We start from the raw sequence: 21,309 nt of genomic DNA, 5'->3' as shown, positions 1-21,309 counted from the left end.
CTCTATGTAGTGCCAAAGAGACAAAAACTAAACTTATTTTATTCCATTTTGTTAATATTCATCAATTCTGATGTGAATTAAACATCAGTATGCAAACAACTGTGGAGAATTTCTGCTGAAAACATTGACAGAACGGATATAAACCATCAAACTCATGAGGCGAGCGAGATTTTATGACTTCCTATAGCAATAAACTCTTAGTAATATTTATGCTTTATAGGGACTGAAGTCAGTGGGTTCACTTCAGGATCCACTTTCTCCTGGTTCAAGTCGATGTGGATCCATATTTAAGGGCAAGATTAGAATAGATTAGATCTATTGCAATCATATGCATACACATGTTCTACCTAACAACATATTTTTGAGAAGTGGAAGTCAAAGAACCCATAGGAAACTAATGCTGTCACAGGGACAACACCATACTAACATTAACTGTATCTTACGATCAAACCTTGAACCCCAGAGCTATAAGGCACCAACACATCTTAATAGAATTTTACAACAGCGAGCAAATCCTTTAAAAAGGTAATTTCCTGCCATATAGCCAAGCTGTAATGCTTTGCAATTTCCTTGCGATAAAGCAAATTTGTGAATTTATGAGTGTGCACGGTGCTTTGCAATGGGATGGTCTCTCATTCAGTGTGTATCTTCACCTCATGCTCACTGCCATCTTCATCAGTTATAGTGGTTACAGTATATTAGTTACATCTAAGTAGTCACTAAGATTGATTAATGTCTTCTAAATTGTTAATTATGGAAGAAATGACACAAATCTATTCATTCATTACGTAGCTGGATTATACTGTGTATCAGGACCAGTAGCTTCTGTTCCAGACTATAAGAAAGACTATTCCATTGCTCTATACTGCCCGGATAGTATCCTTTGGCACTAGTGGAGTTTATGTATAGCAAACTAATCTCATGATTTCATATGTGCAGTCTGCAAACTTTACTTAACAAATTAGAGTAAGTAGAAAATAAGTGTACATATTTAACCATGATCCTAAGACTGAGGAAAATGTCCATGACATAGCAGGGGTCTGTTATAGGTGATGACTTTAGCTAATGGTACCTAACAAGGAAATGGCCATGTGTTCTCCTATAAGCCTACAAACATATGATTTCAGATGAAGAAAACAATATTGCAAAACAGAGGCATCATAGTCCTTTATTAGATAGCTAGACAGACACTTTTATCAGCAGAGATAGACTTATATTTCCAAGACATTTTCTCCATTTTCCCTTTCAGGTATTTCCAAGTTTTACAGAAACACAAAGTAAATCATGTTCGTCTCAGCTTACTCTCGCGTACGTCTCATACTGTCTGTATTGTCTTGTATAGTCCAAGCTATAAGTACAGTATAGTGTTTTTTATGTCTGTACTTTTGAGAGTCACAAACAGCCAGAACCAAATTCCTCGTGTGTGTCAACAGACTTGGCCAATAAACCTGGTTCTGATTCTGATGTGAAACATTTAATTTGCAGTTCATTTTATTGAAGTCCTTTAACGTTGTGTAATTTCACAAATTCAGTAATCTATAAATCACAAACTGGGCAGTTCTTGAGTGGTTAACATATAAATAGAGTGTTAATAATGTACAGAATGTTAATAATGTACAGAATGTGTAAACATTTATCATCTGCTGTTAATAAGAAATCCCTTTATTTCAGCTTCTGTGGCATCCCACGCTGATGTCCGATTTCCCATCTTGCTCAAGCGGAGAGCAGGACAAGCTTTTGTTTTATATACATCTCCAATCTGAGGATTGTTCATGGCCAGGCCACTATGGTAACTCCTTGGCCTTTGAATCAGTAGCCTTCATTTGCCCATGTGATCTCGTAGTCTGGGTATCGTGTCGTCAGTTTTTCTGTAGAGACTGCGTGATTGGCTTGTCCAAAACCCTGAAACAGGAAATCCATGATAGTCAAGGCACAAAATATTACTTACACTACAAAATCAAACACCACACATTAGTAAAGCAAGCAGGAGAACGTTTTGGAGTTTTGCTCACCATGGAATAGCCATAGACGTGGATCTTTTTCTCAGCGCTGTCATGTCTGATCCTTCCACCTCCGATACACTCACAGTCCACACCGCCTGCTCTCTCCAGCTCACCAGAAACCTTGTCATATATATCAGCTGTACAAGACACACAAGAGCAGATACAGCAGTCATGTAACCAGAAAACTCGACGCAATAAATCTGGATAATTTGTACTTCATCATTTGTACTTTTTATTTTAGGTTTACTGAATGTCACACCATGTGCTCCATAATGACTGTGCTGGTTTGTGTGGACTTTCTGCTTTCTCTGTAGCACAAAAAGCTGTTTATCTTCACCTTATTAACTTTACAAAAGATAAACTATGCTGTTATATTACAAGAATAAACTTCTTTAACGATAACTCAACGCTAATTCGACATTAAGCAATTATAAACAGATTAAAATAAGTTGCTGTGGTATATGAGGACTGAAACATGGTATATGAGGACTTATTGTTGTGTTGTTATTAGACGCTAGTTAGCTTAGTGTGCAGAAAGCTAGCTGCACTGTTCTGGTCTCTGTACCGTGATACTCGGCCCACGCGTAGCCGCGCACGATGTCCACGTAGGAGTCGTCGGTTTTGCTGTGAACTCGTATGAGCACGTATTTAAACACGCCGTTCGGGTCGATATCAGCTTCGGGAATCTTGGCCAGTCGTTCGGCGGACATTATTAGCTCTCTAATCTCATACAATGTCTTACTTCCACACCCGGTAAAGCTTTCAGTCCTGCAGCTCGCATTACTGCCACCTACCGCCCTGGAGCTCAAGTACATTTACTTGTTTGGGGTGCCAATACTTTTGGAGGCGAACGGATTCGAGCATGTGACGTCACCCGAATACCCGTGACGCAATTCCCCTCCTTGTGCTGAGTGTTTTGATACGTCACATATTAATGTTGTGGTAAAATTTGTATTTTTGGGGGCGAGGCTGCATTTGACGTCACGTCACGACATCGGAACACCTGCGAAGACGTTCCCCTGATTGTTCTGAGTGTTTTGATACGTCACATGTCAATGTTGTGGAATGTTTTTTGATTTTGCATATTGTGTGGGCGGGGCTATCGGTACAGCACTTTAAACCTTTGTCCAGAGTATCACCCTAAAGAAGCTGACTGAGTTATAAACCTCTAAAGTTTGTAATGGGTGTCTATGTCTCACTCTTCTTGCCCCTTTTCCACCGAGGCAGTTTGAGTGCTGGTTCAGAGCCAGAGCCTAATTTAAAATCAGTTCTTTCTTTTTCGACACCCAAAGGGAATCAGGGTTAGGGTTAGGGTTAGAACCATTTCTGGTCTAGACTTAAGAACCGCTTGCGTCAGGGGCTGGGGGCGGGGCTACTGTGACCAACAAGACAAAAGAGAACGTCATTAGTGCCATTTATAAATCATTTTTAATCAGGATTCGCCGAGTTTGGATGCCAATGTAGGTTCGCAAAGCCATGAGCATTAACAGTAAAGCAACATCCTTACAACGTTGCTGTATAATGTTGTATAGTGACATAAGACTTGGCTCTGTGATGGCCTTCTAGCCCATGGAAAGGCAAACTGGTTCTTAGAAGGCTCACCAGTGGAACCAACTTTGAACCAGCACCAGGTCCTTTCTGGTTGAAAGGGGGCAAATGGAGACCCGGTACTGTGAGTACCAGAACTCGGATCGCTTAGAAAACTCGAAAGCTCTAGGAGGAGCAGCAATTAATACATTTTTGTCTAAGTAGAATCCAACATAATTAGACTACTGTGAGCACAGGATCGGACTGCGAGATGTCTAGTGTTGTGCATAAGTATTCGACCCTGAACATTTCCAGTTAGTTTTAAAAAACGTGCAAAATGCCGTTCCATTAATAGGTACTGAACCCCTTGTTATTGTGAAGTTTATTTCTGTTTTCTGTATTTCTTTCATTTTCAGGAACTGTTTTATTTTATATGGTGAGGTTTGCAGTGAATCTGGAGTCTGTCCCATGAACTACTGGCATGATGCAGGAACACACCAAATCAGATCACGTCAAGGCCAAAGATAGATGATGACATTCCCACAACATACTTACAGCACGTTTTGCTCATTGTAAGGTATTTATGGCCATGATTTTGGTAACTTGTTGCATTGATATTATTCATAGCCATAGATGATAAAAAATAAAAAAAAAAAACCCTCCATGGCTCTTCTTAATCTCTATATAAATGAATAAATTTATATAGTTTTGTCATCACATTAATAATAATGTTTCATTATTATGGTGTTGTTATAAAGCAGTTCATCTATTTTGAAGCCCATATGTTGTATATTAACAACACTTACTTAAATAAAGTGTTAAACCATACGTATTTACACCAATAATGTTTAGTTATATATAATAATGTACCCCTTTATGTGGAATTCAGCCACAAATTAGGATTTTTTTCCCATCGACTGTATTTCTTTATCAATATCGGAAAGTTATCAAATAAAAAAAGTAACAATAAAATAATCAGGCAGAGACAGAAAAAAGGTATTAGATCCTTATACAGTATCAGCAGCTACTCCAGAGAGAAATGGAGGCCCAGCACTTCTCTGGGACTCTGAAGCAAACCGGTGGCTGAATCGAACTCAAGTGGCACAGACTGGCTTTGGCTCTTCAGATCTCGTTCCATCAGCTACAGAAACAAATAGAATATTTTTTTTATAAGCAAAAACAGAAATCAAGCTCATCGTTTAGAAAAAAGTTATTACTCTTGTACACACCTCAAAAGTGGACAGTTCGAGCAGCTCGCTGATATCATCCTCGGGCTCAGGTAGAGCTTTGTTTATTGCTTTGGCTGCTTTAGAAACATCTGGGTGGTAATGATTCTGCAGTGTCTAAAAGGAGTTGGGTTTTTTTTTTGTTAGTTTTTTTTAATAACAAGGAGAAATTTTAAAAAATGAAGAGAATGAAATTAAAAACAAACAAACCCAGAGTGAACACTAAAGCACCGAATTATAACAGACACCCATAAGGTTCAATACAGTTTATCGTTACTGCGAAGACACAATTATCTTTGTGATTTAAACAGATGTGATTTGAATTCCGGATGTTCTCCTGCGACGTTATTTAACTTGTGCATTAGTAAAACATACAATTGCACATCGTTTTTTTTATTTTATCTCCAGAAAACATGATGTCATGCTGCCTTCTTTATCCAAAATAAAAAGACTAAGCTCAAAAGACATCAATACTACATTCATTCATATGATACCTACCTTAATTTCCCACAGACTGCTTTCCAGGGCATAGCACTTGGCAGGGTCCTCCTCCTCCATCACATATGGATCTGTACACATTTCTGAAGGGAAAAAAAAAAAAAACACTTTCAAAAAGACTTTTTAATAAAGTTATTTTCCTTTTCTTGTATAATTTGTGCCCTCAAGTGAATGCCGTACCCTCAGCAGCACTGGGTCTGTGGATGAGGACTCTGCACGATGGGTGTCTGCGAATCAGGTTACAAATAAAGGGCAGCACTATGAGCAAGCCGGTCGGAGGAGCGGTCAGGGCGAGCCGAGACAGTCGCTTGATAAACGCTGCTACGAGGTAAACTGGTAAATGGCTGTGGAAAGAAAATAAGACAAAACCCACACACGTGAGCTTGTACTTCAGAGCACACAGATCTCAAGTGTTATTGGAAGGAGTAAAGGTTTACCTTGAGGACAGGAAGATGTTGGTTAGGTGGAAGAATCGTGCTCTGTACTTCACATGGAAGACAGAAGGCTCCAGCAGGTTGTACAGCTTCTTGTAAAAATCAGGATAATCTCTGTTATAAATATAAATAAGAGTTCGGCTGATCGAGTTCTGTCACATAGTACTACAGAAATCTACTTTTCAAAGCATACGGAAGTCTTCCAACCCCCCCTACTTACAGATTGTGCTCGTGGATGAGGACGAAAAGGCCGTTCAGAGCCAGTAAACTGATGGCACCACCTGAAGTCCAACACGCAGTCGATTATGGTGAGTAAAATACAATTTTGTTACAGTTTCTGTTACAATTTAGATTTTTCTATATTTTATAAACTACACTTCTCTATTTTTGAAGCAATTATTTAAATGTAATTAAACCCTTTTTAACTGTAAAATCTAATAAGATGAATTCATATATTTATTTATTAATCCCATCTTGAAGACAGGGCTTCCTAAATGTATTATATGCCTAATTTTTCTTACTATTCTGAACCATTTGTGTTGCGCAATTCGTAACGAAATCCGTGTCCGTGATGGACGAACTCACCGACGTTATACGCTGCAGTCAGGAAGTCGATCATCAGCGTGGGGTCACCCATGTGGGGCAGAATAGAGTCATGCAGGATGACCAGCACCTTTTTATACATGCTCAATGGTAACTGCAGGAAAACAAAACCCCATAAAACATTCATCCTTGATTACTGGTGGTCAGAATTCCAAGTGTCATGTCTGGATATGAGAGTTGTACTGTTACCTTGTACTTCAGGAAGGTCAGCCACATTAGCTCAAACGCTCGCTTGTGCTCCTGCGTGACGAAGGAGGAATTTAAAAACAAAAATCAATTATTCTGTACCCTTCACTTAGTGCATCTTTAAACACTACACAGTTATCAGTCGAGTTTTTTAACTCACTTTTAATTTAGCTGCCTTCCAGTCTTCATATTTAGCTGAAAAGGTAGTAATGGTGTTAGTGTTTAACAAATATATATATAATAAATAAATAAAAAATTACAAAGCACATTACAATAAAGGACTGATGCATAAAAGTGGGACTCACCCTCCTGCTTGGTCAGGAAGTTGGTGATTTCTGTGCCCTGGCTTGGCACGGTGATGGTCGTGAGCATCGTGAATACATTGTTTTGGTACACTGGCATCTCGGCCTGCAAAAGCCACACAAATCAGTAGAATAAAATCTTTAGAAAGTATATGTATTTTTTTAAATATATATAAAAATAGGGGGAGGAGGGAGAAAGAGAGAGTGAGAGAGGGAGAAAGAGAGAGTGAGAGAGAGAGCAAGAGAGAAAGGGAGGGAGAAAGAGAGAGAGGGAGGGAGAAAGGGAATAAAGAAAGAAAGAAAGAAAGAAAGAAAGAAAGAAAGAAAGTAAGAAAAAGAAAAATCTACAAATAAAATAAATGAAATTAACTAAAGCTTAAAAAAGGTAAACAAAAAGGGGAAGAAAGCATGTCTACAAAGTCTATGAACATTTCTTCCTCCAACTCTACATACACACCCGTTTGTTTCGGTCCATCACTCTATGTATATTGTCTCGCACCGAATTCATGACATAGTAGCGCACATCGTCCATTTCTAAAAACTCCTGAAACCTGGAGATAAGCAGAGCCATGTCCTTTTTCTCTGAGAGCAGAACCCACACCAGACCCTGCAGACAAACACACACTCAAAAGTTAACACTGCATGTAGCTCAAATTCATCTGACAGTGTGTAGGGTAAAGAATAATAATTCATAAGCACAGATATACTAAGACAATCGTATAATCAGCGCTTACTGTTTTTATATCAATGTAATGCGGATGAATTTAAATCCGGGGTAAAGATGTAAGTAGACTCACGGATATAAGCTCTCTGGGAAAATTGTAATGCTGACTCCAGTCCTGTTTCTGCAGAGGGTGCTTCCCCTCGGCTGCCGCGAACTTCATTAAGGCACAGAGTGCACTCTCCTACCAGCACAAACACAACACAATGACCAGGATGTACAAGACACTGAAGTGATTACTGTACATTAGCTAGGGTTTATTAATATTTAAAAAAGTCACTGACTCACCTTTACTTGGTAAGATTCATGGCCGATGTTCTCCAGCAGAAGCTCCACACAGCTATTGTAACGGTGCCTTATAAATATGTGGTACTTTTCATCTGCATCTCGCTCACCTGGTGAGGTAAAGGCAATAAAAAAATGTTAATATAAATATAAGTACATAGATCTTTAGATATGAGTGAGACCGTACAGTGCATGCAGATATACACTAAACCAGTGCTCAAAGTATAGGATTACCAGTATGTTGGATGGATCAGTTTAGTTTTTTTTAATCCTGGGAACTATCCTGTGTGTGACATAAGAATATGTGCATGACCTTCTGCATCACAGAGCAAATTACTTTTTGCTATTCTGTACATCATGGCGCATAGAAGTGGTTAAGGCTTTGGGTTTAATCAGAAGGTCTTGAGATTAAAATTGTCAGCACAAATAAGCTGTCACCTGTTGGGCCCTTGACCAAAACAACTGCTTTAACCATCAACTGGTCAGTCTTAATGGTACATTACTACACCACTATATTACTACACCACTAATAACCAGGTGGTTTATTATTCACAGCACTGCCACTGCTATGACTGTGTACATGGGTTAGGATTTGTGTATTTGCAATATCCTGACAACCTTGTGTGGGTTTTAAATAAATAAATCATAGCATGTGTGTGCTTGCTACTCAGGGATGGTGGCCTAATGGATAAGGCATTGGTCTCCTAAGCCAGGAATTGTGGGCTTGAGTCCCCTCTGGGGTGCACTTAAGCGTGCTGGGCCCATAACCCAGAGGTCGATGGATCGAAACCATCCTCTGCTAAGAGTAGCCCAGAATTGTTGCTATCAGCCCTAATCGTTGCAGGTCATCGCCACAATCCTGGTGGACTATTGGATGATGCTTTGGCCTCTTGCATCAGAGACAATGGGTTTTGTCCAAATACTCAGAACAGCAGTAACTTAAAACAGCGCTAGTGGTTAAGGTGTTGGACGTCTGATCGGAAAGTCGTGGGTTTGAACCCCATGTCCACCAAGCTGCCACTAATGATCGGAAGGTCATGAGTTCGAATCCCAGGTCCACCAAGCTGCCACTAATGATCGGAAGGTCATGAGTTCGAACCCCAGGTCCACCAAGCTGCCACTAATGATCGGAAGGTCATGAGTTCGAACCCCAGGTCCACCAAGCTGCCACTAATGATCGGAAGGTCATGAGTTTCGAACCCCAGGTCCACCAAGCTTCCACTAATGATCAGAAAGTCATGAGTTCAAAACCCATGTCCACCAAACTGTCACTGCTGGGCCCCTGAGCAAGGCCCTTAACATTTGATTGCTCAATTGTATAAATTGAAGTGCTAAATGCTGTACATGTAAATGTAATAATCTGTAATAAGATTATTGTTATTCTGTAATCTACAGCTACACTTTACCTTGGAGAATCTCTTCTTCTTTCGGCAGCTGACCAACATAAAGCTCTCCTCTCTCTAATAACTCGCAGAATAAATTCTGACAGGCGTTGACTGCAAAAACGACTTCTTTCTCTTTTTCAGACTGCAAGTTAAAAAGAATAACAGAATGTGAGCCTTATACCAACAGAACAGACTTAAAAACTCCTAGAAAACCATGCTAACGTTACCTGTAAGTACTCCAGCAGATCGAACACACTGTTCGCGTGTTTCCTGCTTTGTAATACGAGCTCTGTTTTAGTGTTTATGACCTGTTTAAATGAAATCTGACTGTTTTCTGCGTCGCTTTTCTTCACGTTGCGCCTCCTGGACGCCGCCATGTTGTCTGCTCTGTCGCTGTGGAAGAAACACGCGCCGAGCTTCAAGGTGCACACAGCGCCCTCGTGCGGTCGGAGGACATGATGCGCTCAGACGTTAATAAACACTGCATTAACATCCACATGAACAAAAGCTCAGGAACTACAACAAGCAAAAAGTTATGGTGGTGAACAACATTTACATCTCCAGCATTTACCACACGCCCTTATATCCAGAGTGATTTATTTATTTATTTATAAAACTGAACAATTGAGGGTTAATGGCCTTGCTCAGGTGCTCAACAGTGGCAGCTTGGTGGACCTGGGATTCGAACTCATGACCTTCCGATCATTAGTGGCAGCTTGGTGGACCTAGGAATATTGCACATTTTCCCTATTTTCATTTATTATGAGCATTTTATTTTCATTTATGAGCATATTGCACATTTTCACCTGTTGATTTCATTATCTGTTTGTTAATTGTACATATTCAGGGTTCCCACTCTTTTTCAGAGATCATTTTCCAGGACTTTTCCAGGACATTTCAAATTTAGCAAAAAAAGACAAGGCTCACAGATTCACGGCCTAAAGTAATATGTTCTTCTCTCCAGAAGTCTTAAAAACAACGTACACTTTATGGCTATTACTTAACTATACTTTTAAAGACAATTTGTCATGTGAATGAAATTTCAACAATTATAAAATAAAAAGACCGCACATATTAATACCCTTTCCTTTCTCAGGCCAATGCCGTCATGCATGCTTTAGTTTGCTGTGCATTCCCCTTGCACATGATATTCAGATTAACAAGGTTAATATAACCTGCTTACCCGTCACCATTTGCTGAAAACATTCGAGCACTTAAACCATTCCTACTGTAGCACCTGAAACCACCAACACAAGACAGCGTCATCCGTCACAGCGATATTAAACAGCATAACAAAAAACCCGTCAAAACTCGCCGTCCCTGAACAGAGTGCTTTCTGTTACTAGCGTTAATTGTTTCGACCAGTTGTAAACTGTTCTTTAAATGATCAAGAACATTTAAAAATAATAATTTCCAGGACAACAAGATTTTTTCCAGGACAATTTATGTTTTCTCTCATTTTCCATGTGTTTTCCAGGACTGGAACATTGGTCATTAATTTTCCAGGATTTCCAGGACGCGTGGGAACCCTGATATTGTACACACATATTGTACTGAATATATGTATGAGCAAATTGCACATTCTCACCTGTCAATTCATTATCTGTATGTTTAAATTGTTTCTGCAATTTCTGGAGTTTGCTCTTAAGAATTTCACTCACTAAGGCACATGTGCTGTGGTGATGTGACAATAAAAGTGACTTGACTTGAATCAAACTCACAACCTTCCGATTGGTAGAACAACATCTTAACCACTAGGCTACCACATGCAAGAACAACACAAATGTGAGGCCTAGAGCAGATCGTAAGATTTATACCGATCCACCATAACGTTAAAACCAATGACAGGTGATGTGAATAATATTATCTCATAACAAAAGCACCCGTCAAGGGGTGGGATATATTAAGCAGCGAGTGAAGTCAGTTCTCAAAGTTGATGTATTTGGAAGAAGGAAAAATGGGTGAAGAGACAGAATCATGGGCATCTAAGGCTTGTTGAAGCACAAAAAAAAAGTGCAGGCTGGTCCTTATAGTGGATCATATTCCTAAATGGAAATATATAAATGAGACCTTCTGTATTTTTCTGTATTGTTAATATGGAATTGTCTTTGTACGATGCCCTTTCATTACAGGAGAGTCTCAAACTATTTCTTATGAAAACCATAGCTCTCTCTTTAATGATCTATTTATTCTAAATGATTTTATTCTTTCTTGCATTTTTTTTTTGCACATTTTTTATTCAGAGTGAAAAACAAAACAAAATTCCACAGAGGACTTTGAGGTAATCGATCAAATAACTAACCACAAGATTATTGAAACTTACAGCAAGAGATTTTATTATTTTTTAATAACATCCTGTTTGGTTTTCCATCAGATTTCTTTATGTAGAATGTCTTATGTTTTTGCATTGATTCAGAGAATATTCCCTTATTTTCTTGTAACATTTAAACAATTTGAACATCTCAGTAACTGTGCAGTAACTTTAAAGGTGGGGCGCATGACATTTGAAATCACCAAAACAAAACGTCCCTAACCCAAATGGGTGTCACCACTGTTTTGATAGCTAAAGTGTGCAAATATCTTGGATGACACTACAAATTGGTGGCAATGTGAAAATCAGGTCAATGAGGTCAAAATTCAAATTTAATATTTAATATATACATTTCATAATAGATATATCACAACATAAAATATAAACAAAACCTGCAAATAAAGTAAAAAAAAAAAAAAAACAAAAAAAAAAAAAATATTGAAAAGTAAAAAAAAAAAAAAAAAAAAAAAAAAAGGAAAACAAAGCGCAAAGGTTTTCAAATGTCTCAGTCTGACGCATTTCCAGCATCCTCTTCATCCTGTGGAAAAAAGAATACAAAATAGTCACCTTTTTAATTAAAAAAAAAAATTAAAAAAAAAAAAATTAAAAAAAATCCCACATATATTCATGCAGGTCAGTTATATCAAGGTCCCTGATTTCTGAGAAAGTAAGTCACCTCTTTTTTTTTTTGTTTTAGAATCTATATATCTATATATATATATATATATATATCTATATCTATATCTATATCTATATCTATCTATCTATCTATCTATCTATCTATCTATCTATATATATATATATATATATATATATATATATATATATATATAATAATTATGAACAAACATGTAATGCTAACACATTAAATGTTATTTAAATAAGTTTTTACACAGACTTTAAAATGTTCTTAAAACTGTCTAAAGAATAAAACATAATGACTTTACACTCATACAAATCTTGAAATGCACATTTACATACCTTGTTATCTTGCTTGCCGGTTGCTGTGGCAGTAAAGTCGTGAATGGGCAGCGTACTCATCCAGCTGATCATCGACTTCTCCTGACACTCTGTCTCCACTATACTCGGGTAAATGTGCTCTTCCTTGAAGGCAGCTATAATGTCCTCTTCATGCTCCCACTCCAAGGTCTCGTGAAGACCGTCTCCTCCGAAGCGCTTGTTGTACCGATCAAAGTGCACGCGCTCCAACACGAGGCCGAGCCCAGGAGCCTTAGGCACATCGACCTTCTCTTCACCCCAGCTCCTTTCGATGATCTCCTCTTGTGCGTATCCCTTCACTACAGCGATCACCAATCCGATCATCTTCCGGATCTGGTGCATCATGAAGCTCTGGCCTCGCACTGTGATCACGGCAAACTCTGCCTTCTGCCTGACAAACGGTTCTCCACAGGACATTTGCGTGATGTAGCGCTTAGCACTCGGGTCCCGGGGACCCTTCTGTGACGTGAAGTTGTGAAAATTGTGGGTGCCTTTGTAGAGAGCAAAGAGCTTGTTAACCTTCTGAAGTGTCTCGGGGTCCAACCGGAATGACGTGTCCTCTTGGTCAGAGTCTTTTGGAGAGAACGCGATAGTGGGAAGCATGTAGGAGTAGGTCCTGGCATCACAGTTGTTTTTGGAGTTAAATCCACCTGTGACTCTCTTTAAACCTGTCAGAGGAGGATTTGTGTTAAATCGAGAATTCGCAGCTTACATTAAGTTAAGACTAAAAAATATTCGAACTAAAGTCTCACGTAAAACTCTAATCTGTGGCGGAAGGTGAGTGTTGATCTTTTCCAGAATGTTCTCGATCAGCCAGAGCTTTAGAGATACGACCTGGCCGGCTGCAGAAACACCCTGTAAAATAATCAGAAGAGATCAGTGTCAGAAATAAAGCTATGATAATGACACACACAATATTATACACGCACAATAACGTACAGTACTGACGCGAACTACAGAAGATGACACGATCATTAGAGCAGGCTTTTATTATCCACAGAATAAAACACATTGAGCAATGATGGGTTTTTTTTCCCGCCACTGTAACAACAGGATGATGTGATACAGCAAGGTTACTGTTTCCACCTCAAAGCTCATCATCATTTTATTCATAACCAAAAAGTTTTATTCCTTTCACCACTATTAAAGTGATTCCAAGAATCCATGTGTACATACACGCTGATGACTTTTTCGGCAGAAAAACATACTGACTCCTAAATAATAATACTAGAGACTCCTTCCACCAATATCGAATAAATAGCTCCTTACACATCATGATATCTTGAATAAGAGTAGATACAGCTTCAGGTACGGTCTTGAAATGGTGCTTATATTGTACGTTTTTTTTTGTCTTTTCTTGGTCTAACCTTGTCAGTCCTGGCACATCTCTGGAAAGACATCTTCTTCATATCATCTCCGTGATTTTCAGGAATACACCCAGCTTTGATGAGAGCTGTGACCAGGTCATCTTCAATAGTTTTAAACTGAGAATTTCCAGGATTCCTCTAATAAAAACAGATCAATAGTCAATCAATGTTTAAATAAACAGATGTAAAAATCAATATCAGCCTTGTTACTGAAACTAGATTTGGTGACTTTCTGATCGGCGTTAACGACGTTTTACATTTTGGGTCATCGATAACAGTTTAACATGGAGGACTGAGGTCATTTCTTTTGTTCACTATTATTCAGCGGACACGTACATTTGCTTCCAGATGCACAAGTCTGTACATTTCTATGTAGATTTCACCAGAGTCATAACAGACTTGACAATGAGAGCAAAACTCTTATTAGGTACAACATATCGTCGCTGTCGGGCGGAAACCTCGTATGTCCAAATTTGGTCAATTTCATATTTTTTCACATATCGATGCTATTGGTCAGTCCCCACGTGGGTCTGTTATTTTTACAAGTTATTAACCAATCTAAAGTCTAGAAAATAGCTTGAGCACAAATCTCATAACTCCATTGGACACTTCAACTGTCCACCTCTTCCTCACTCCGCGGGAGAGCTTCGCGGCATATTTCTCTTCAAGAAGAGTCGCAACGAATCAACACGTCTTCTGAGGTAAATGTCTTCAAAACACTGGGCTCAAAGAGAAAAAATTCTTGACCCCCGCTAGTTCTGGTGCTCGTCTGAGGACAGGGATTTAGCACAAGACAATCCACTGCAATCCATTTTTTTAATTTCCTGAAAAATAACGGTTTTGGAGATACGAGGATTCCGCCTGACAGCGACGATATGCTCAAATATGCATCACATTTATTTTACATTTACAGGATTTAGCAGACTCCCTTATCCAGAGTGACTTACAATTTCTTTCAATGTGTGGTTTCCTAGTGGTTAAGGTGTTGAGCTACCAATCGGAAGGTTCTGGGTTCGATCCCAGGTCCACCAAACTGCCACTGTTGGGCCCCTGAGCAAGGCCCTTAATCGTCAATTGCTCAGTTGTACAAAAAATAAATGAGATAATGTAAGTCGCTCTGGATATAAGGGCGTCTGCTAAATGCTGTAAACGTAAATGAGCAATTGAGGGTTAAGGGCCTTGCCCAGGGGCCCAACAGTGGCGGCTTGGAGGACGTGGAATTCAAACCCATGACAAATGGGATTCGAACCAAGGCCCTTAACCCTCAATTGCTCAGTTGTATAAAAAAATGAGATAATGTAGTGTAAGTAAATGAGTAATTGATGGTTAAGGGCCTTGCTCAGGGGCCCAACATTAACGGCTGGTTGGACGTGGGATTCGAACTCATGACCTTCCGAACAAATTCGCTCGACGTATTTTTAGTATTTTATATGCAAATCATCACTACAATGAAAACATATATGCAAATGAATATGCAAACGAATATGCAAATGAACCTATGACGCAACAGGACGATTTCTAGCCTGCAGTAGCTTTGTAACTTTCCCCCTTTAATCAGACAGACAGACAGACAGACAAACAAACAGACAGACAGACAGACAGACATGCCTGCATCCCGTAGTATCCTTTGCCCGAATAGGCCACAAGCAGGACAACTTTTCTCTTCGGGAACCTTTTCTCCTCGTCTGTTTTTAGCTTCTTAGCCTCGTTTTCCACCTCACTGTTTTCTGGAGCTCTTTTCAGCTTGATGCTGTGATTCTGAAGGGTTTCAGACATCTTCCTGAACTGTTTAATCCTACACCAGACTGTATAAACAACATTAAACACATAAAGGATTAAAGACTGAAACTCTTTAACTCGTTTTGATTGTTTTTAAGCGTTTAAACTCACCTTCGAGTCGAACAGCTGCTTTTAAACGCTCACTGATTACAACACCGCCAAGCTGACAGGATTTTAGCATCTCACTTTTGTCTTTAACGCTTTAATACGGATCAGAAGCTCATTTTTAAGCTTTTATCTCTTTTTTTTTTTTTGCTTAAAAGACTATTTTGTGTCGCCTTCCTCTTAGCCATGAACGCGCACGTGGAGCGGCGCACTCTAACCTATCGCAAAGTATCGCGAGAACTCAGAGACTCGCGTTGCCAGTACCGAACACAAAAAAATCCCCGTAGTGGATAGCTTTTGTATTTGGCCTGACTGACTGACCTGTATTTATTTTGTGGGATGAATGAATAAATAAATAAATACCAATACTCTGTGTTCCCCAGGGGCTTTATCCCCCCTGAACTTCTGCTCAGCCCCCCTAAAAAATGAGTTGATTAATTATTTTTTGATCGCTTCAGTCCCCTTTAAAAACGCATTTGAAGCGGCGACAAGCTGCGTCATGTTCCGGCTCCTCCCCTGAACTGAGTCTGCATGGATTCAGCGCGTTTTTCAATCCGCAGGGACGCCGAGCAGAGCGAACATCAGAGAGTACAAAGTGTGTGTGTGTGCTTTTATTGATGGATTGCTATGATATGACATCTACATCGGTCCAGTTCTTGTAATTGCAGTTTACTGGACCGATACACAGTTCGGTTTCTCATCCAATGCGTCTTCGCTGCGTTCAACTTCAGCCCTTATCACAGTGTGATAGTTGTTTTTTCTTCCAACAAAAATGAAGCGATTAACACCCATGAAAACATACTTTAGAAAACGACCATGATTTATTTTAATTGACCTTTTAAAATGTAAAACATATTATTGTGTATTTCGGTATTACAAATATGCAGCCATGCACAGAAATGATTAAAGACACACATATTGTCTGAAAGCACTAAATGGCACAGAGAGAGAAACATCATGTGGAGTTATTTTGTTTTGTATTATTAAACATAATTTTAATTATATATATGAATCATTAGTGTATCATGATGCCTATATATATATATATATATATATATATATATATATATATATATATATATATATATACACAATAAGGTTAGTAGTATACAACCCTACCCTGGGGGCTGAGACCCCCTAAAATGAAAATTCTAGAATCGCCCCTGGTGTTATCAGATCCTAATCTCTCTATCCTTTTCCCAAACACACACACACACATATATATTACATTAAACATTCACACTTTATTTTCAATTTCATTGTGACATTGACTGACAATTGTCTTATTGTATCTACAACCCTGTTACCCAATTTCCAGACATAAATTAAATATAAACACTGCTTTAACATTAAAACCACTGACAGGTGAGGTGAATAATGTTGATTATGTTGTTACGGTGGAACCTGCCATGGGGTTAGATACAGTATACCTACTGTATATTAAACAGTGTGTTGGAAGCCTGAAAGAACCTACAATGGGAACGTGAGCATCAGAACCAGACCTTGAGAGCAGTGGAGGAAGTTGACCTGGTCTGATGAGTCACATTTGCTTTTACGTCATGTGTGCGTGTCGATTCCCTGGGGGAAGAGATAAGACCAGGATGCACTTTGGGAAGAAAGCTAGCTGGTGGAGGCAATGAGTGTTCTGCTGGGAAACCTCGGCTCCTGGCGTTCACGTGTATGTTTCTTTGACACGTAGTGTACCACCTAAACATCATTGCAGACAAATTACACCTCATGTCAATAGAATTCCTCAAAGCCCTGCCACACTACAAAAACCTCCAGAATGGTTTGAGGAACATGACAGAGCTCAGGGTGTTGATTTGGCCTTCATATTTCCCAGACCTCAATCTTGTCAACCATCTGTGTGATGATACACTGGGCAAATATGTCCAATCCATAGAGGCACCACCTCACAACTTACAAGTTTTAAAGGATCTGCTGTGATCGTCTTGGTGCCTGATTCCACAGCACACCTTCAGACGTCCGGTGGAGTCCATGCCTTGACAAGTCAGAACTGCTGACTTTTTGATAGCACAGGTGGACCTACACAATATTACACAGGCAGCTTTACAGTTTTTTTCAATCGCTAACAAGCGCTTACCTATACTTAAGATAATTTTTCTAAACTCTTAACACAGACTTACACCTACAAAACACAATTGGCCAAATTGATAATTTTCCTCTCAAAAACACATTTTGTTAAATATATACTAACTCTCCATTTCAAAACAGAACACATCTTTCTCTGCACACACTAACTTTACCGAAACACTGGAAATCTGACTCAAAATGAAATTATTCTGTCAAAAAATAACACTTGTTTTCACTTCACAATGTATATGCAGTCAATCAAAGTACACCAGGTTTCAAAATACTGGCTATTGTTGACATTAGAAAAACTGCATAGACTTTTATGTTTCAGGTAACATGCAATCCACCTTTTACACAAAATTTCTTAGTTGGGAACTGTATGTCCACATGTACAGTAATGTTCACATTCAAACGCATTCCAGTAAAAAGCAAATCAGTTATTTTTTTCTTTACTGTTTACTAAAGGAGATACAGTAGAAACACAATATAATAGAACAGAAAAGGTTTTACAGTATTGCTTACAGTGAACAAAATATCATATATAAGAGCATTCTGAAAAACAAAAAAACAAAACAAAAAACAAAACAGCAAAAAGCCCAGATAAGAAGGGGGAACTAAAAATAGCACAAAATTAATGTATCTAATCCCTGCGATCTTCAGGGTTAGGCCACATGTTTTCGTCAACATCACATCTGATATCATCCAAGGCGATGCACCTGGGATAAAACCGCTTGGTATGTCGGATCCACCCTTGGCAATCTTGAACTGTGATGTCCCTGCAGCCAGCATCCATGGCTTCAAGGAGGGACATCTGGTCATGTGGCTGATGGTCATAAACCTTCCACCTCCATGCAGAAAAGAACTCCTCTATGGGGTTGAGGAAAGGTGAATAGGGTGGAAGGAAGAGACTTACCAGTCTTGGGTGGACTTCAAACCATGCTGTTATTGCTTGCGAATGATGGAAAGCAACATTGTCCCAGGTAATTACAAAGGTCCTCATGCTTTCACCCTCCTGATCCTGCTCTGGTACCAGGCGCAGGTGGAGATCATTGAGAAAGGCAAGGAGGCGCTCGGTATTATAGGGTCCAACCTGACATCTGTGAAGGAGTAATCCTGCATTTGCCATTGCTGCACACATGGTAATGTTTGCCCCTCTCTGTCCTGGCACATCAACTGTGGCCCTTTTTCCAATTATATTTCGTCCACGTCGACGCCTTTTGGATAGATTGAATCCTGCCTCATCTATGTAAATGAATTCATGAAGGGCCTGGTTGGCCTTCAATTCCATAACTCTCTGAAACAAAGTTTATGTATATCATGTCATTACTGTATACCGTACTGTACTGTAACCTATTACTGTGTAGGTTACCTACTTGCAAAGTGCAAAGCTTATAGAACTGGACATTGAATTGAATATACACTATACCTGGACATATTGTCGTCGTAGCTCCTTGACTCTCTCACTGTTCCTCTCAAAGGGAACAGTGTAGAGCTGCTTCATCCGCACTCTGTGTTTGGACAGTGTCCGTGTAATGGTTGTGAGGCTGATGCTTTCTATATTGCCAAATATCTCATGGTCCTCCACAATTCTAGTTTTAATTTCATGCAGTTTTATTGCATTATTTGCAACAACCATTTCTACAATGGCAAGCTCTTGATCATTATTGAGGAGCTTTCCTCTTCCCCCAGAGGGTGGAAGACGTTGCATTCTTTAGAGGGGAAAAAAATCAACATATGCATTACTGTATGACCTTATTGACATGTCAAGTGAGAATAGAAACAATCCATGTAAAATGCAATACTTACCTGTTGGTTTGTTGAAAGATGCGAATAATGGAGGCAACCGTTGACCGCCTCAAATTGGGTTGGACTCTTTCACCAGCCTCTCTTAGTGAGAGACCATGGTTGATTACATGGTCAATGATAGTGGCACGAATTTCATCACTGACTACTGTTCTTGCAGCCCTTGGAATGCCACCACCACGCATTCTTACACCTCTACCTTGCCCTCTCCTTGGGTCTGCTCCTCTTCCTGCACCTGCACCTCCTACTGCACCTCTCACTGCACCTCTCACTGCACCTCTTACTGCACCTGCACCTCCTACTGCACCTCTCACTGCACCTCTCACTGCACCTGCACCTCCTACTGCACCTCTCACTGCACCTCTTACTGCACCTGCACCTCCTACTGCACCTCTCACTGCACCTCTCACTGCACCTCTCCCTGGTCCTGCACCTCTCACTGCACCTCTCACTGCACCTCTCCCTGGCCCTGCATCTCTCACTGGAGCTGGTCTTCTCCCTGGGCCCCTTGCTCGTCCTCTTCCACGTCCAGACATTACAGTGTTTGTAATGTTATTGCTGATAGCTGTGCACATATTAGTAGTACATTTTCTGTATTTGCTAATTCTATGGCAAAAAAATACTGAGCCATGTTCCTACTTAAGTGAAACCATTTAAAACTCGCTATCTTAGACGGGTTACATCTGTTGGTAGGTTAAATCACCTATTAACTACAAGTCTTTCTGAAGATGTGCTGTTTCCTGTCTGACATTTTGACATATACGTTGGATTAAAAACCACAGAAGAAACACAAACGCAACACAGAAACATTTTAAAGTTATTTATTTATTGTACCCTTCAAAGCAAAAAAAAAATTATTGACATGGAAACAGTGTGCACATTTCCATAACTTACTACAGAGTGGAAAGAGGTTTAGTGACCACTTGGAGGAGATTTAGTATTACTCTCTTTGGTGGGTTGAGAGGGGAAAAAAAAAAAGCACGTCTTCATGCGTTCGCATGTCGTATTTACACATTTGGTGCAATAACTTAATTTACAAACTTTATTTACAAGTGGTGCTTAGGGGTAAAGTTCAGGGTAAAGTATGTCACCTCTGTGGTACATATGCGGAGTAGAGAAGCAAACAATCCAAAGTTTTCTTGAGAATGCACAGAATTGGTGTAATTCAGTGTCAGCGTGGCATCAGCAGCGACGGGAGATAAAGACTCAGCACACAACGTTAAATTGATTTAACATTTGATGAATTAGTATTAACTCAATAGGATGTGTATTTACTGATTTAAGAATAGAAACAAAATATCAGCATAGAGTAGAAAAATATCTCCAAACCACCCCAGCATCTGTGGAAATGTTGGAATGCAGGAATAAATGGTTGTTTGGTTCATACTGTAACTGGCCTTCTTATTGTTATCTACTGTGAAGCATCAATTATAAAACATCCTTGACTAATACAAAAAAAAAAAAAAAAGAAGTCGAGAACTAGTGTGTTATATACTATCCATCATACACCCTTTTTACACACAATGCAATTCAAACACACTTACACACTGTCACAAAAAGCCTGTCCTTCATCACGCGTCCGAAAAGGTCACAAACGATGAGATGGAAAAAAAAAAAACAAAAAAAAAACAGGCACAAACATCAAAACATCTATTCAGCTACTAGAAAATAATAAATCAAA

General features: G+C 39.3%; 4 protein-coding genes across 4 annotated transcripts; all 4 read right to left on the bottom strand.

Annotated features, from left to right (window-relative positions):
* Positions 1-1,142: 1,142 nt before the first annotated feature.
* On the bottom strand, positions 1,143-2,791 carry phpt1 (phosphohistidine phosphatase 1). The gene is made up of 3 exons (XM_060890745.1): positions 2,569-2,791; positions 2,013-2,140; positions 1,143-1,902 (listed from the first exon to the last, which is right to left on the bottom strand). Exons 1-3 carry the CDS (start codon positions 2,711-2,713, stop codon positions 1,810-1,812), a joined length of 366 nt encoding a protein of 121 aa, XP_060746728.1. The 5' UTR covers positions 2,714-2,791; the 3' UTR covers positions 1,143-1,809.
* Positions 2,792-3,895: 1,104 nt separating this feature from the next.
* On the bottom strand, positions 3,896-9,619 carry noc4l (nucleolar complex associated 4 homolog). Its single transcript, XM_060890650.1, has 15 exons — positions 9,398-9,619; positions 9,192-9,312; positions 7,789-7,895; positions 7,577-7,684; positions 7,237-7,386; positions 6,783-6,885; positions 6,638-6,672; positions 6,481-6,531; positions 6,274-6,385; positions 5,909-5,969; positions 5,692-5,802; positions 5,435-5,598; positions 5,255-5,337; positions 4,760-4,873; positions 3,896-4,671 (listed from the first exon to the last, which is right to left on the bottom strand). Exons 1-15 carry the CDS (start codon positions 9,545-9,547, stop codon positions 4,555-4,557), a joined length of 1,587 nt encoding a protein of 528 aa, XP_060746633.1. The 5' UTR covers positions 9,548-9,619; the 3' UTR covers positions 3,896-4,554.
* A 2,292-nt stretch (positions 9,620-11,911) lies between these two features.
* On the bottom strand, positions 11,912-15,968 carry pus1 (pseudouridine synthase 1). Its single transcript, XM_060890735.1, has 6 exons — positions 15,738-15,968; positions 15,456-15,652; positions 13,848-13,985; positions 13,233-13,335; positions 12,463-13,148; positions 11,912-12,019 (listed from the first exon to the last, which is right to left on the bottom strand). Exons 1-6 carry the CDS (start codon positions 15,805-15,807, stop codon positions 11,987-11,989), a joined length of 1,227 nt encoding a protein of 408 aa, XP_060746718.1. The 5' UTR covers positions 15,808-15,968; the 3' UTR covers positions 11,912-11,986.
* Positions 15,969-17,806: 1,838 nt separating this feature from the next.
* LOC132859910 (uncharacterized) lies at positions 17,807-20,169 on the bottom strand. Its single transcript, XM_060890883.1, has 3 exons — positions 20,086-20,169; positions 19,252-19,893; positions 17,807-19,119 (listed from the first exon to the last, which is right to left on the bottom strand). The coding sequence occupies exons 2-3, from the start codon at positions 19,531-19,533 to the stop codon at positions 18,466-18,468; spliced, it is 936 nt and encodes a 311-aa protein (XP_060746866.1). The 5' UTR covers positions 19,534-19,893; positions 20,086-20,169; the 3' UTR covers positions 17,807-18,465.
* Between the last annotated feature and the right edge of the window lie 1,140 nt (positions 20,170-21,309).

The sequence above is a fragment of the Tachysurus vachellii genome, chromosome 17 (assembly GCF_030014155.1).
Source record: "Tachysurus vachellii isolate PV-2020 chromosome 17, HZAU_Pvac_v1, whole genome shotgun sequence".
In the NCBI taxonomy this organism is placed as follows: Eukaryota; Metazoa; Chordata; class Actinopteri; order Siluriformes; family Bagridae; genus Tachysurus; species Tachysurus vachellii.
This window is presented reverse-complemented; position numbering and strand designations above follow the sequence as displayed.

What these genes read in the sequence shown, in the direction of transcription:
- phpt1 (XM_060890745.1), bottom strand. Translation starts at nt 2,713, where the DNA reads ATGTCCGCCGAACGACTGGCCAAGATTCCCGAAGCTGATATCGACCCG. An exon ending in CGCGTGGGCCGAGTATCACG is followed by an intron (nt 2,141 to 2,568) that starts GTACAGAGACCA and finishes TGTCTTGTACAG; the next exon opens with CTGATATATATGACAAGGTT. An exon ending in ACGTCTATGGCTATTCCATG is followed by an intron (nt 1,903 to 2,012) that starts GTGAGCAAAACT and finishes TTCCTGTTTCAG; the next exon opens with GGTTTTGGACAAGCCAATCA.
- noc4l (XM_060890650.1), bottom strand. Translation starts at nt 9,547, where the DNA reads ATGGCGGCGTCCAGGAGGCGCAACGTGAAGAAAAGCGACGCAGAAAAC. An exon ending in TGATGGACCGAAACAAACGG is followed by an intron (nt 6,886 to 7,236) that starts GTGTGTATGTAG and finishes TGGCTTTTGCAG; the next exon opens with GCCGAGATGCCAGTGTACCA. An exon ending in TGACCTTCCTGAAGTACAAG is followed by an intron (nt 6,386 to 6,480) that starts GTAACAGTACAA and finishes GTTTTCCTGCAG; the next exon opens with TTACCATTGAGCATGTATAA.
- LOC132859910 (XM_060890883.1), bottom strand. Translation starts at nt 19,533, where the DNA reads ATGCAACGTCTTCCACCCTCTGGGGGAAGAGGAAAGCTCCTCAATAAT. An exon ending in TACGACGACAATATGTCCAG is followed by an intron (nt 19,120 to 19,251) that starts GTATAGTGTATA and finishes ACTTTGTTTCAG; the next exon opens with AGAGTTATGGAATTGAAGGC.
- pus1 (XM_060890735.1), bottom strand. Translation starts at nt 15,807, where the DNA reads ATGCTAAAATCCTGTCAGCTTGGCGGTGTTGTAATCAGTGAGCGTTTA. An exon ending in AAGGATACTACGGGATGCAG is followed by an intron (nt 13,986 to 15,455) that starts GCATGTCTGTCT and finishes TGTTTTTATTAG; the next exon opens with AGGAATCCTGGAAATTCTCA. An exon ending in GCCACAGATTAGAGTTTTAC is followed by an intron (nt 13,149 to 13,232) that starts GTGAGACTTTAG and finishes CTCCTCTGACAG; the next exon opens with GTTTAAAGAGAGTCACAGGT.